Source organism: Salmo trutta, chromosome 14, assembly GCF_901001165.1.
Source record: "Salmo trutta chromosome 14, fSalTru1.1, whole genome shotgun sequence".
Lineage (NCBI taxonomy): Eukaryota > Metazoa > Chordata > Actinopteri > Salmoniformes > Salmonidae > Salmo > Salmo trutta.
The window spans coordinates 65,995,079-66,009,448 of record NC_042970.1 but is presented as its reverse complement, the minus strand read 5'-3'; the positions used below and the strand labels follow the sequence as shown (position 1 = coordinate 66,009,448).

Sequence of the window (14,370 nt, the reverse complement as noted above, 5' to 3'; positions counted from 1 at the left end):
TAAACAAATGAAAACAGATTTGAGATGAGAGATTCTTCAAAGTAGCCACCCTTTGCCTTGATGCCAGCTCTGCACACTTTTGGCATTCTCTCAACCAGCTTCATGAGGTAGTCACCTGGAATGCATTTCAATTAACAGGTGTGCCTAGTTAAAAGTTAATTTGTGGAATTTATTTCCGTCTTAATGCATTTGAGGCAATCAGTTGTGTTGTGACAAGGTAGGGGGGTATACAGAAGATAGCCCTATTTGGTAAAAGACCAAGTCCACATTATGTCAAGAACAACTCAAATAAGCAAAGAGAAATGACAGTCCATGATTACTTTAAGAAATGAAGGTCAGTCAATACGGAGAATGTCAAGAACTTTGAAAGTTCTTCAAGTGCAGTCACAAAAAACATCAAGCACTATGATGAAACTGGCTCTCATGAGAACCGCCACAGGAATGGAAGACCCAGAGTTACCTCTGCTGAAGAGGATAAATAAGTTAATTAGAGTTACCAGCCTCAGAAATTGCAGCCCAAATAAATGCTTCACAGAGTTCAAGTAACAGACACATCCCAACATCAACTGTTCAGAGGGGACTGTGTGAATCAGGCCTTCATGGTCGAATTTCTGCAGAGAAACCACTATTAAAGTACATCAATAAGAAGAAGAGACTTGCTTGGGCCAGGAAACACAAGCAATGGACATTAGACCAGTGGAAATGTTTGCTTTGGTCTGATGAGTCAAAATGTGAGATTTTTGTTTCCAACTGCCGTATCTTTTTGAGACGCACAGTACGATGATCTCCGCATGTGTGGTTCCCACCATGAAGTATGGAGGAGGAGGTGTGATGGTTTGTGAGTATTTTGCTGGTGACACTGTCTGTGATTTATTTAGAATTCAAGGCACAGTTAACCAGCATGGCTACCACAGCATTCTGCAGCGACTATCATGTTGTCACGACTTCCACCGAAGGTGGCTCCTCTACCTGTTCGGGCGGTGCTCGGCGGTCGTCGTCGCCGGCCTACTAGCTGCCACCGATTCCATTTTCCTTTTCGTTTGTGTCTGTCTGGTTTTTCACACCTGTGTTCAGTTAGTTGATTTCGGAGGGTTTATCTACACCCCGCTGAATGCTAGGCTTTGTGCGGGATTATTTGTGTGTATTGCATGTTAGGGGTGCGTGCCTGCACCACGGGGTTTCGATTTAGTTTCGGTAAATGTTACCGTGTGTTTTCGAGACATTGTTTTTGGAGTCGAGGTTTCTCCTCCGTGTGTGCAATTAGTTTCCCTGTGGGTGGCGACTACGTTTGTGCGTGTTTTTCCCACTTGTTTGTATTGTGAGTTCGGGACCGCCTTATTAAACGTTTTGTGCCACTGGAACTTCTTTGCTCTCCTGCTCCTGATTCCTACACGTTTCCCCTAAAAAGAAGGACAACCACATTTTGTTAAAAGGAAAACACTTATTTTAGTGCAGGTCCTATAAATATTTGCTGTGATGATGACAGAGTTCTCTAAAGCCCTCTCCGAATGCCACCATTTGATATTGTACTTGGCACCATTGAAAATCAAAACCAAAACCAAGTTTAACTATCATACAGTAGGAAGTGCTTGCTGCCATCTGGTGGAACATAGCTGAATGAGAGGAGAAATTACTTGAGAGATCATGTTCAAAACAAATACACAATTATCAAATAAGGTAGATTCTGAAACACATATTTTATTGTGTATTTTAGGACAATTCAACCAACATCATACATGATCATTTGATCAACACTGAAATATGGTAAAGCGTGTTTGCTTTGTCAACTTAAATATGGTACATTTATCAATCACTACTTTCACATCTCTATCTCACACTCACTTTGTTTTCTTATTTTAGGCATTTAGTAGACTCTTATCCAGAGCAACTTACAGGAGCAGTTAGAGTTAAGTGCCTCGCTCAAGGGCACATCGGCATATTTTTCACGTAGTTGGCTCAGGGATTCGAAAGACCGACCTTTCAGTTACTGGCCCGACGCTCTCAACCACTCAACTACCTGCAGCCCCATTCTTTACTGTCTCCAATCTCACCCCTAACTCAATAACAGGCCAGCCCAAGCATGAACCTGTACATAGAGTACTGTTTATACTGTAGCTCTGAGTCTTACTTAACTGTCCTCGGTCACACTGTTTATATTGGTCTTGTCCCACCCTGTCCCAATAAGACTTCACCATTACAATGCTTTTATTACGTCAGTTCCTTCCCACCCTCGGGAACAACTTGAAACCGTTCAATTGAGTTATTCACCTCCCTGTTTATTGACTCCAGTATCTTTGTAATCATCTGTAATTAAAGTGATTTGTTTGGGGAATTCAGACTGTGACCTCAAATCATATATTTTATTGGAGATGTCTGACTGCTTCAGTGTCGTCAGCTGAGATCAAACTTTATAGATTATCTCAACTTTATAGATGCAAAAGGTGCTACATGTACAGGGCCTGTGATCCAGACCCATTAGACTAACCCTCTTTTGACAATGTCCCAGGATTATGCTTCTTTAAAGGAATCGCATAAAGAGTTCGCTGCCTATTTATTTGTCCGTGTTGATTTGTTGATGACATCATACTGATTCATACTATCATCTAATGTGCATTTGGTGAAAGAGCATGTTAAATGGTTGGATGAAATTGAATGATATCAAATATATATATACAAAATGGTATGATGAAGATAACATTATAACATTACAGAATGTGTCATACTTATTCCATGGAGGGCCGAGTGTCTGCGGGATTTCGCTCCTCCCTTCTACTTGATTGATGAATTAAGGTCACTAATCAGTAAAGAACTCCCTTCACCTGGTTGTCTAGGTCTTAATTGAAAGGAAAAAACAAAAACCCGCAGACACTAGGCCCTCCATGGAATGATTTTGACACCCCTGACCTATTGTATAAAATAAACTGATATAAGATAATCTCTTTAAATGTTCTGTGAACCCTGTGGCTCATGGAACATGGAGCATGGTGTTTGCAATGGTGTTTGCAACGTCAGGGTTGTGGGTTTGATTCCCACGGGGGGCCAGTACAGGGAAGAAAAAAAAATGTATGAAATGTATGAGTTCACTACTGTAAGTCACTCTGGATAACAGTATCTGCTAAAATGTAAATTATATTTTATCATCCCTTTTGAACAATGTTATTTTCCAATGATAAGACAGTGGACTGAGAGGAAAAATGATTTGAGAGATCATGCTCAAAACAAATAGACAATGATCAAATACGGTAGATACTGAAACATCTTTAATTATGTATTTTGGGACAATTCAACCAAACATCATACATTATCATTTGATCAACAATGATATTCAAAAGCATATTTGTTTTGTCAATTTAAATATCAAATATGGTCAATTTATCAAAGATTGCACAGTGCTGTACATTCACCGAGCATACAGGCAACACCAAAGCGATGCCATCCAGAGGAGATTAAAACATTTTAACATGCCTGGTATTCCTTTTAGCTGTAGGCGGAACCAGGCTTTTAATGACAGGTGGGTTTGGGTGGGCAAGGGATCTATTTTTTCGGGACCTCCATCTCCACATCCTCTGTACGGGAGACCACCTTTCCATCGACCATCTCCTCAATCACCGTCCTCACTCTCTTTGTCACCACTGGCTCCGCTACAAAGTAGGGACAAATAACCATTAGTACACTTAGTGTTGGGCATAACTAAAGAGGAGAAGCACAGAGCCATGAGAACACATAGCACCTTAACACCTTCAAATCAACCAAGTCATTTGTGTTCTAGAGTGTTTCACAGCTACTACCGCTGGGTTCAATCAATATGGAATTTGATATGATAGAAAATGGTCTCACTCTACTTACGTTTTTTGACCTCAACAATCTCAACCTTCTTGGTGATGACAGCTCTCCTGGAGGGCAGAAGATAGTTTAAGTGTTAAGTACCTTCCTATTGAACAACTCAACATTGATCTCTCTACTCTGTAACACAGTCTCTATTGCCCAGTTCCAAATTGAGCCCTGGCCCCTTCACCTGTGCACTCTAGTAATATTCACACCATAGTTCTTGCATGTATCCAATCATTTTAGATTCAAAGTGCCTACAGCAGGTGGTGTGTCAAAGGGGTAGGGGAGGGGTTGATTTGTAATTGGATATGTAAATGCACATTTATAATTTCCATTGGGGATGTGAAGCCCATGTAAATCCCATTGGTTATGTAACTTAGGGATCTGCAGCCTTCTCTCCTCTCCTTACCCGACATCCTCTCCGTCCAGCAGCCTCCTGTACTCTGCGATCTCCATCTCCAGCCGGGTCTTGATGTCCAGGAGCATGCGGTATTCGACGGCCTGCCTCTCGATGTCCGCCTTCATGCGACCCAGCTCCTGCTCCAGGCTGTTGACCATGCCCTGGAGCTGGTTCAGCTGCATGCTGTAGCGGGACTCGGTCTCATTCAGCTGGCCCTCCAAGGCTGATTTCTATAGGGAGAGAGGGAGGAAGAGGAAGAGTTAAAGACTTCAGACGATTCAACAAGTGGTGCCGATTTAGGCTATCCACACTGACATCAGTGAATGATGGAGGTGAAGTTCCTGGTGAGCACGTGTTTTTAGAATTCAGTTTTGAGGATCACAGCTGTGGTATAACAAAAACTGTTATCCTCAACTTCACTTCATATATCCATCAATCGAAGAGCTTGTCAAAAATGAAATCTATTATTATTATAGTTTGTGATAATTACAAAGCTCTGAGTTGACTGATTGCTTCTCTCTTCTCTCTCTGTAACTAATCCATAATCTTCAGTTTCTAAAAGGTAAACCTGAGGACTCATATGTAACCCATAGGGTAGGAATGTATTTATGATGTCTAAATGATAATGGTTTTACTGTGAGGTGTCAGTTGTACTCTACTGTTCAACTGAAGGTGGAATCTTGTAAATGTCATGTATTTCCAAATTCCGAGTAATCTTCTACAGTAATTAATTACACCTAGTCTAGCTCTAACTCAAACTCATACGTCTAGCATCAACTAGGAGGCAGAGAGGGGTGTGACGTTAGGGGGGGTTGAGGGGGCATTTGTTTCCTCACCAGGCTGAGCTGGGACTGCAGCTCGATCTGCAGGGCCTGAAAGGTCCTCTTGAGCTCGTTGATCTCACTGCGGGACGTCTGGAGGGTCTCTGTGCTGCTGGTCACCACCTTGTTCAGCTCATCAAACTGGGACGGACAGAAGGAACACGGTAAGGGTTGTGTAACTCCACTTGCACTGGTAATAGGCACAAAAGTCATTCTCCACGGTCTGATATCTCTATATTGACATGATCAAACAAGTATAAGATAGCTTCAAGTATGTGATCACAGTAATTGGTCGTTTATAAGCACTTTAAATACTGTTCTCATAGGACATAGTGTTCCTTTTAAGATGTAGTAAACCATTTTCATATGATCTAAAACAGAACAGATGGATCAAGAGGTTCTCCCTAGACAAGGTTGGGCTCATCTTCTCCTCACCTTGCCCTTGTACCAGGTCTCCATGTCGCGGCGATTCTTCTCGGCGATGCCCTCGTACTGAGTTCGGATCTCCTCCATCATCTTGGCCATGTCCTGCTGGGGTGCTGCATCCACCTCCACGTTCACTGAGCTGACGTTCATGTGGGCCCGCATGGCAGCAATCTCCTATAAGGGGCACAGAGTGATGACAGAGGTCAACTAGGGTCAACACCAGATGAGAGGCCAATGGAGGTTGCCACTGGGTAGGCTGTCACCGGGTAAGATAAGATACAACTTGACTGTCCCAGACAGGGAAATTGTCTAGCACAATTACATAGGGGTGGGGGGTCAAATTGGGTCACAGACAGGTGGTGTCTCAGGTTCAACCACATGAGAAATCAATTAGGTACTTGGGTGTCACAAACTGTCCCCATCTTTCATAACCTAGTTACAGTGTTTATGGTGTATTTCCGTCAGCTTCTCTGACACCCTGTACAACCATCCTAAAGTAAGTATATGATAACTGTGAAAACACTCAAGGTAATCCAACATGAAATAATACTTGTGAACATGTGATCTGAAGTGTGGTTTTAACGTCTATGCCATACTGCTGCAGGGCTTGTGACAAATTTGCTGACAGCTTTAAAGCTACCCAAACAGAGACAGCGCAGACACTCCAGACAAGGTCTGTTTGATCTGTTGTTTGCATTGTCATTGATACAGCCAAAGACAACACTGCTTGGCATGCGATGAGAATGAATTATGTCTCTGACAACTCCATTCGACTCTCACAACCACATTGTTTTCATCTAGGTAAAATGTATACGAATTTGGAACTGTGGGGAGGTCTTGCTATTGACAGGGCTGTGCCATGACTCTTGGGGATATTGTATGATAAAAGAGGGGCTTTGTAGGGGCTTCCAAGGCCCCTACAGTGCCCTGAGGAAAACCCACCTCCTCGTGGTTCTTCTTGAGGTAGACCAGCTCCTCCTTCAGCCCCTCAATCTGCATTTCCAGGTCTGACCGGGACATGGTCAAATCGTCCAGAACCTTCCTCAGTCCAGAAATGTCTGCCTCCACTGACTGACGCATAACCATTTCATTCTCAAACCTGTCCAGAGGGAATTGGAGTTAACCAGCATTATTAACAGTTGCCGCCAACAGTAAACATACCAAATGGCACAAAACCAGTCAGACCAGTTTTATGTGCAGTTGACCGCTGATGGTGTATCTAAGGTGTACAGTAATGTGACATTTAACATCACGTCATGGCACATTGACCTTGAGTAATGTTATAGTAGGTGTGGCTTCATACTGTAATAATGGTATAAAAGTTGCATGACTAAAGTTTACATATGACGTATAGTTCCCATTCCAATCCTGACTTAAAGTATTATTCTATGATGAATTCAATAGTTGTTTGCTGCTTCCATCTTATAGACCCTTTGTACTCACTTGACTTTGAAGTCCTCTGCTGCCAGTTTGGCATTGTCTATCTGCAGGAGGAGACTGGCGTTGCTCAGAGTGGCAGCACTGATCTGATAACAGGACAAAAAACTGGTTGGTACATGGTACATAAAAAAGGAAGGCAATTTACACATTGTCAGGCTTATCACAATGATTACATCATTTGCTTGCGTGATAAGGAGAAGCCGATCAGAGCTATAATATTGTGTTAGTAACTTATTGATTAGACCCTTCCCACCCACACATATATACTGTAGCCTATCTATGACAAAGGCCACACAGTTATGTATGGGAAATGAAAATAATAAGCATGACTTGGATCACATCAGTTGAAATAATACAAAATGCTATTGAACAGTGGTATGATTCAACCCGCGTCATCATCATGCTCACGGCTCTCCCTTTTGAAAGAAGTACTGTAGGCGGAATGAGTGTGAATGTAAATGTTGACAGGGAGATAAGTTGAACAGAAGTGAAGGTTTCACATGCCAAGCCCTTTTTTTTTGGGTAATTGCTTTCTTTCAATAGAGACAAACAAACTAAACAACACTCATAAAATGTAAGTCCTATAATCCATCACTACTGTAAACTTGGTATGATTCCTCTATTAAAGTCAAGGGTTTACAAATTCACATCCTGAGGGCACACTTATATTGCAGCCTGACAGCTTCATAGATGCAGTCAGTCAATGACCTTCAGGGTATGACTTGTGTCTTGTAAACCAGAACTGAATTGTATATGAGAATATATGTTGTTTCCTGCCTGAGAAGAAATGTTTAGACATTTTACTTTTGTAGATATCCTATTTTTATTTTTTTCTCATCATAGAAATCTTAATCTAAACTCAATAGTAAATAGGAGTGAGGTTGATGAAAGAAAATGTAATAATATCAATCTCGCTCAATATAGCAATATACTGTATTTATGATGCCCCAAAAATACTCACCTTTCTGCGCAGGTCGACAAGAGTAGCTTCGTATTTACTGTAATCTCTAATGACTGGTGTCTTCTTCTCGTACCACTCGCGGATTTGACGCTCGAGCTGAGTATTCGCCGTCTCCAAGGAGCGCACCTTCTCCAGGTAGGTGGCCAAACGGTCGTTGAGGTTCTGCATGGTGGCCTTCTCGTTGACCGACACTGCATTACTACCATAGCTGCCATTGTCACCTCCAAGCGCACTGGACAGATCAAAACCGCTCCTGGTGCCCGAAGCATAAGATACGCGGACACTCTGTCCCCCTGCCCCTCCATAGACGCTTGGTGCCCGTGATGCGATGCGACTCTGGTACCCTCCTCCGAGAGACATGGAGGATGAGCCTCGGCTGCCTCCATAACTGCGAAGTGATAAAGCACTCATGGCGACGTTGTAATGATGGGTATGTAGAGCTGACAAAACCCGGAGTGGTACTTCGAAGAGTTGGTGGTGAACCAGTTCAAGCCTGATAGCAGAATATATACCCCCTTGGAGGTGGGAGCGGCTGGATGTCGCCTTGAGATAATTATGTACGTGAATAGATATTCATTAGGCATCCAACAGGTGTGTCCTTAGTCAGCTCATTAAAAAAAGGGAACTAAGGTGTGGTGCGCGTGAGAGTTAGCTGGCATTCTGCCTCCATAATTGTTTTCACTTTCCTGTACAGCCTGACAACTGTCACGGCATGATAAACCTCAGATAAGCAAGTTATGAATATGATAAGATAGTATCTTACGTTTTAAGAGATAACAGAAGACTGGAACCCGCAACAGAAAGTCTACTTTCCCCTCTGTAGTCACCGAAAAAAGGAGGATACGTAAAATAGGCTCCTCTACCTAAACTTAGTAGAACAGTTGGCTAGCTCACATGACATGCTCATGTTGCTAGGCTATATTTTGGAGAGATGGAAGCATCATAAATATTTTTTAAATACAAATGATACATTTCATCAATATTATGTTTATTTTTCAAATGTTATTGGGCAAATAAATTAGGTTCAGGGGTAATGGTAACAGGTATAGAAGTCTCCCAAATGTGAAGGCTAATCCAAATCTGACGTCCTTAGGTCTAATAAAAATAGGTACCGTTATTTCCTCATAGTTAGTGAAAAGATGTACGTTTTCCATTTAGAAAATGTTGTAAATGCATTGATCATCATACCATAAAAGTAGTCGGTGACGTGACATGGGGCGTTGATAAAGAGGAATTTATGAAATGGTTACCCTGATATTTACTTGATAGTTTACTATGTTAAAGATTCAAATATGAAGTTACAAATTGTTATAGAGATGTCACTTGAATCAAGAGGGCATTCAGGACATGAGAAAGAGAGACTTCAGGAATACAATAACAAATACCTTCAAAAGGTTCTCTAAACTTCACATCAAAGTTATAGTTGGTTGCCCATTATTGCACAAATACAGGTATGTGTGGAATGGCCAAAACAATACACAGAAACACATTAATTTACACTGAGTATACCAAACATTAGGAACACCTTCCTAATATTGAGTTAATTTAGCACAGGTAGCATGTGGAAAGATTGACATGCCATTTATTAAAAAGATTGATAGTCATTTAGCAGACGCTCTTATCCAGAGCGACTTACAGTAGTGAATGCATACATTTCATACATTTTTTTTTCATACTGGTCTCCTGTGGGAATTGAACCCACAACCCTGGCGTTGCAAACACCATGTGCTACCAACTGAGCCACACGGGACCTATCTTTGATATGAACTGAATTACACAGAAAACTGGTTTCATGTTTGGCTTCTGCCGTAGGCCAGTGTTGGTATACGGGCCACTAGTCTTCTCAAGTCTCCATTATTTTGTCAACAGGTGCAAAGATTGAATCACGAGCTAGGTATTTCCCAGATGTTGAGTGTAAACTCAACCTTTCCAGCACAGGTGGTGTCTTCGCCATCCCTCTCTGGAGTTGTTTTCACAGACTTGTCCTCTAGTATAAGACATTTGCAATGATATGATTAGCATGTAAAATAGAAAGCAACCACAAACTGGTGTTGTTCTGATTACTGATACTGATGCACTTTTCATCTCTGAATTCAATCTATCAGTCTTTTGGGAAATCAAACTCTATTATATGTTCAATAGCATGTTGTATGATTATATCTGACGGAATGTTACAAGTCATGCTTAGTTATCATTTTCATTATCCATTACTATATAGCCTTTGCCATACTGTGGTTATGGTATATCTGTGTGGGTAGGCTAATTAATCACTTACTAACACACCTTCATAGTTCTATGTACTGTATGTTCACATTATTGTGCTTTCATAGCTGTTTAAGGAAAATGAAACATTCAAACGCAATACACTCCATCCCTTATCTTTGAATCCCTATTCTGATATTTATTATATCGTCATAACCTCAGAATAACACAATTGTTTATACTTTGAGAAAGTGTTATTGTGTTTGTGACTGCGTGTGACACATAACAATAGTAAAGCCCCCTTTACTGGCTCAAATAGCTGACCAATCAGCCTGTTACCAACCCTTAGTAAACTAATGGAAAAAATAGTGTTTGACCAGATACAATGTTATTTCACAGTAAAGAAATTGACAACAGACTTTCAGCAGTCATATAGGGAAGGACACTCAACAAGCACGGCACTTACACAAATGACTGATGAGTGGCTGAGAGAAATTGATGATGAAATGATTGCAGGGGCTCTCTTGTTAGACTTCAGTGCAGCTTTTGACATTATCGATCATAGTCTCCTGCTCGAAAAACGTATGTTCTATGGCTGTACACCCCCTTCTATAATGTGGATGAAGCTGTTTAGGCCCCTTGCTTTTTTCAATCTTTACTAACGACATGCCACATGCTACAGCGACTGAAATGACTGCAACAGTTAACAAAGAGCTGCAGTTAGTTTCTGGAATGGGTAGCAAAGATTAAGTTAGTCCTAAATATTTCCAAAACTAAAAGCATTGTATTTGGGACAAAACATTCACTAAACCCTAAACCTCAACTACATCTCATAATGAATAATGTGGAAATTGAGCAAGTTGAGGTGACTAAACTGCTTGGAGTAACCCTGGATTGTAAACTGTCACGGTCACAACATATTGATACAACATTAGCTAAGACGGGGAGAAGTCTGTCCATAATAAAGCACTGCTCTGCCTCTCCAATCAGGTCATGGACAAAGTTGTGGAGAAGTACAGATCAGGGATGGGTTATAAATAAATATCCGAACCTTTGAACATCCCACAGAGCACCGTTAAATCTATTATTAAAAAAAATTGAAAGAATATGGCACAACAACAAACCTGCCAAGAGAGGGCCGCCCACCAAAACTCACGGACCAGGCAAGGAGGGCATTAATCAGAGAGGCAACAAAGAGACCAAAGATAACCCTGAAGGAGCTGCAAAGTTCCACAGCTGAGATTGGAGTATTTGTCCATAGGACCACTTGAAGCCATACACTCCACAGAGCTGGGCTTTACAGAAGAGTGGCCAGAAAAAAAAGCCATTGCTTAAAGAAAAAAATAAACAAACACGTTTGCCAAAAGGCATGTGGGAGACTCCCCAAACATATGGACGAAGGTACTCTGGTATGATGAGACTAAAATTGAGCTTTTTGGCCATCAATGAATATGCTATGTCTGGCGCAAACCAAATACCTCTCATCACCCCGAGAACATCATCCCCCAGTGAAGCATGGTGGTGGCACCATTATGCTGTGGGGATGTTTTTCATTGGCAGGGACTGGGAAACTGGTCAGAATTGAAGGAATGATGGATGGTGCTAAATACAGGGAGATTCTTGAGGGAAACCTGTTTCAGTCTTCCAGAGATTTAAGACTGGGACAGAGGTTCACCTTCCAGCAGGACAAAGACCCTAAACATACCGCTAAAGCAACACTCGAGTGGTTTAACCTCTCTGGCGCAGGTGGGACGAATTCGTCCCACCTACGTAACAGCCACTTCAATCCAGTGGCGCTATTTTTGAATCGTTTGAAATACTATTACTTCAATTTCTCAAACATATGACTATTTTATAGCTATTTAAAGACAAGACTCTCGTTAATCTAACCACACTGTCTGATTTCAAAAAGGCTTTACAACGAAAGCAAAACATTAGATTATGTCAGGAGAGTGCCCAGCCAGAAATAATCAGACACCCATTTTTCAAGCTAGCATATAATGTCACAAAAACCCAAACCACAGCTAAATTCAGCACTAAACTTTTATGATCTTCATCAGATGACACACCTAGGACATTATGTTATACAATACATGCATGTCTGTTCAATCAAGTTCATATTTATATCAAAAAACAGCTTTTTACATTAGCATGTGACGTTCAGAAAAAGCATACCCCCCGCAAACTTCCGGGGAATTTACTAACAGTTTGCTAAATTACTCACGATAAACGTTCACAAAAAGCATAACAATTATTTTAAGAATTAGAGATACATTACTCCTCTATGCACTCGATATGTCCGATTTTAAAATAGCTTTTCGGATGAAGCACATTTTGCAATATTCTAAGTACATAGCCCAGCCATCATGGGCTAGCTATTTAGACACCCGGCAAGATTAGCCTTCACCAAAATCATATTTCCTATAAGAAAAATGGTCTTACATTTCTTGTTCTTCGTCAGAATGCACTCCCAGGACTTCTACTTCAATAACAAATGTAGGTTTGGTCCCAAATAATCCATCGTTATGTTCCATCAGCGACGTTTTGTTCATGCGTTCGAGACACTATCAGAATTGTAAATCACGGTCACGAGCATGGCGCATAATCAATTTTTATGCCATTTATCTCGTAGAAAAGCGATAATATTCCGACCGGGAATCTGCAATAAGCTAAACAGCCGAATGAAAATACTCCACGGGGGCGAATCGCGCACGCGCCTCATTCCATTGTCACCTAATGGGACACTTGGAAAAGGCGATAATCTGTTTCAGCCTGAGGCTGCCTCGTCATCGTTCAGGTTTTTCCCGGGTTCTGAGAGCCTATTGGAGCCCTAGGAATTGTCACGTTACAGCTAAGATCCTTACTCTTCAATAAACAGAGGCAAGAAGAACGACTCCTTGTCAGACAGGCCACTTCCTGCATGAAACCTTCTCAGATTTTTGCCTGCCATAGGAGTTCTGTTATACTCACAGACACCATTCAAACAGTTTTAGAAACTTTAGGGTGTTTTCTATCCAAACCTGAACAATAATATGCATATTCTAGCTTCTGAGTTGGTGTAGGAGGCAGTTAAAAATGGGCACATATTTTTTCCAAAATTCTCAATACTGCCCCCTAGCCCAAACAGGTTAAGGGGAAACATTTAAATGTCTTGGAGTGGCCTAGTCAAAGCCCAGACCTCAATCCAATTGAGAATCTGTGGTATGACTTAAAGATTGCTGTACACCAGCAGAACCCATCCAACTTGAAGAAGCTGGAGCAGTTTTGCATTGAAGAATGGGCAAAAATCCCAGGGGCTAGATGTGCCAAGCTTATAGAGACATACCCCAAGAGACTTGCAGCTGTAATTGCGGCAAAAGGTGGCTCTACAAAGTATTGACTTTGGGGGGGTGAACAGATATGCACGCTCAAGTTTTCAGTTTTTTTGTCTTATTTCTTGTTTGTCTCACAATAAAAAATATTTTGCATCTTCAAAGTGGTAGGCATGTTGTGTAAATCAAATGATACAAACTCCCCAAAACATCATTTTTAATTCCAGGTTGTAAGGCATCAAAATAGGAAAAATGCCAAGGGGGTGAATACTTTCGCAAGCCACTGTGTAGGAGGCGCACAGTAGTACATAGAGCCATGACTACATGGAACTCTACTCCACATCAGGTAACTGATGCAACCAGTAGAATCAGATTTAAAAAGCAAGTAAAAATACACCTTATGGAACAGTAGGGACTGTGAAGTAACACAAACATAGGCACAGACACATGCATACACACGATAACATATGCACTATACACACATGTGCACATGGATTTTGCATTGTAGATATGTGGTAGTGGAGTATGGGCCTGAGGGCACACACTTAGTGTGTTGTGAATTCTGTAATGAATCGATTGTAATGTTTTTTTTTAATTTCCGGACCCTAGGAAGAGTAGCTGCTGCCAAGGCAGCATAAGGCACCATAATGAATACAAATACAAATAACCACTTTCTCTGTAGTAGTTCAATGTTGGCAATCCTCAATGCAGAAATCTTTTACTTAGGAGAATCAAATCGCTAATAGCCTCAAATTAGTACTTGTGGACCTCAATGAGAAATAACAAAAAAACGTAATGAAAGAACTTGAGCTTTTCCAAAGGAGCCACCTGGTCCATTCAGAACAATATGTACTTTCTAATGAACACCGCTGTATGATGTTCCATTCAAAAAGCATGAATAGCTTTTCAGATGAACAAGACTAGAGAGGAGCACATTCCCCATCCTCACCCTCATAATCATAGCTTTGCCCCATTAAAAAA

At 41.2% G+C, this 14,370-nt stretch overlaps 1 protein-coding gene across 1 annotated transcript; it reads right to left on the bottom strand.

Moving 5' to 3' along the window:
- Positions 1–3,238: 3,238 nt before the first annotated feature.
- LOC115208685 (keratin, type I cytoskeletal 13) lies at positions 3,239–8,369 on the bottom strand. The gene is made up of 8 exons (XM_029776946.1): positions 7,877–8,369; positions 6,919–7,001; positions 6,418–6,574; positions 5,485–5,649; positions 5,065–5,190; positions 4,238–4,458; positions 3,847–3,893; positions 3,239–3,641 (listed from the first exon to the last, which is right to left on the bottom strand). The coding sequence occupies exons 1-8, from the start codon at positions 8,285–8,287 to the stop codon at positions 3,535–3,537; spliced, it is 1,317 nt and encodes a 438-aa protein (XP_029632806.1). The 5' UTR covers positions 8,288–8,369; the 3' UTR covers positions 3,239–3,534.
- Positions 8,370–14,370: the final 6,001 nt, after the last annotated feature.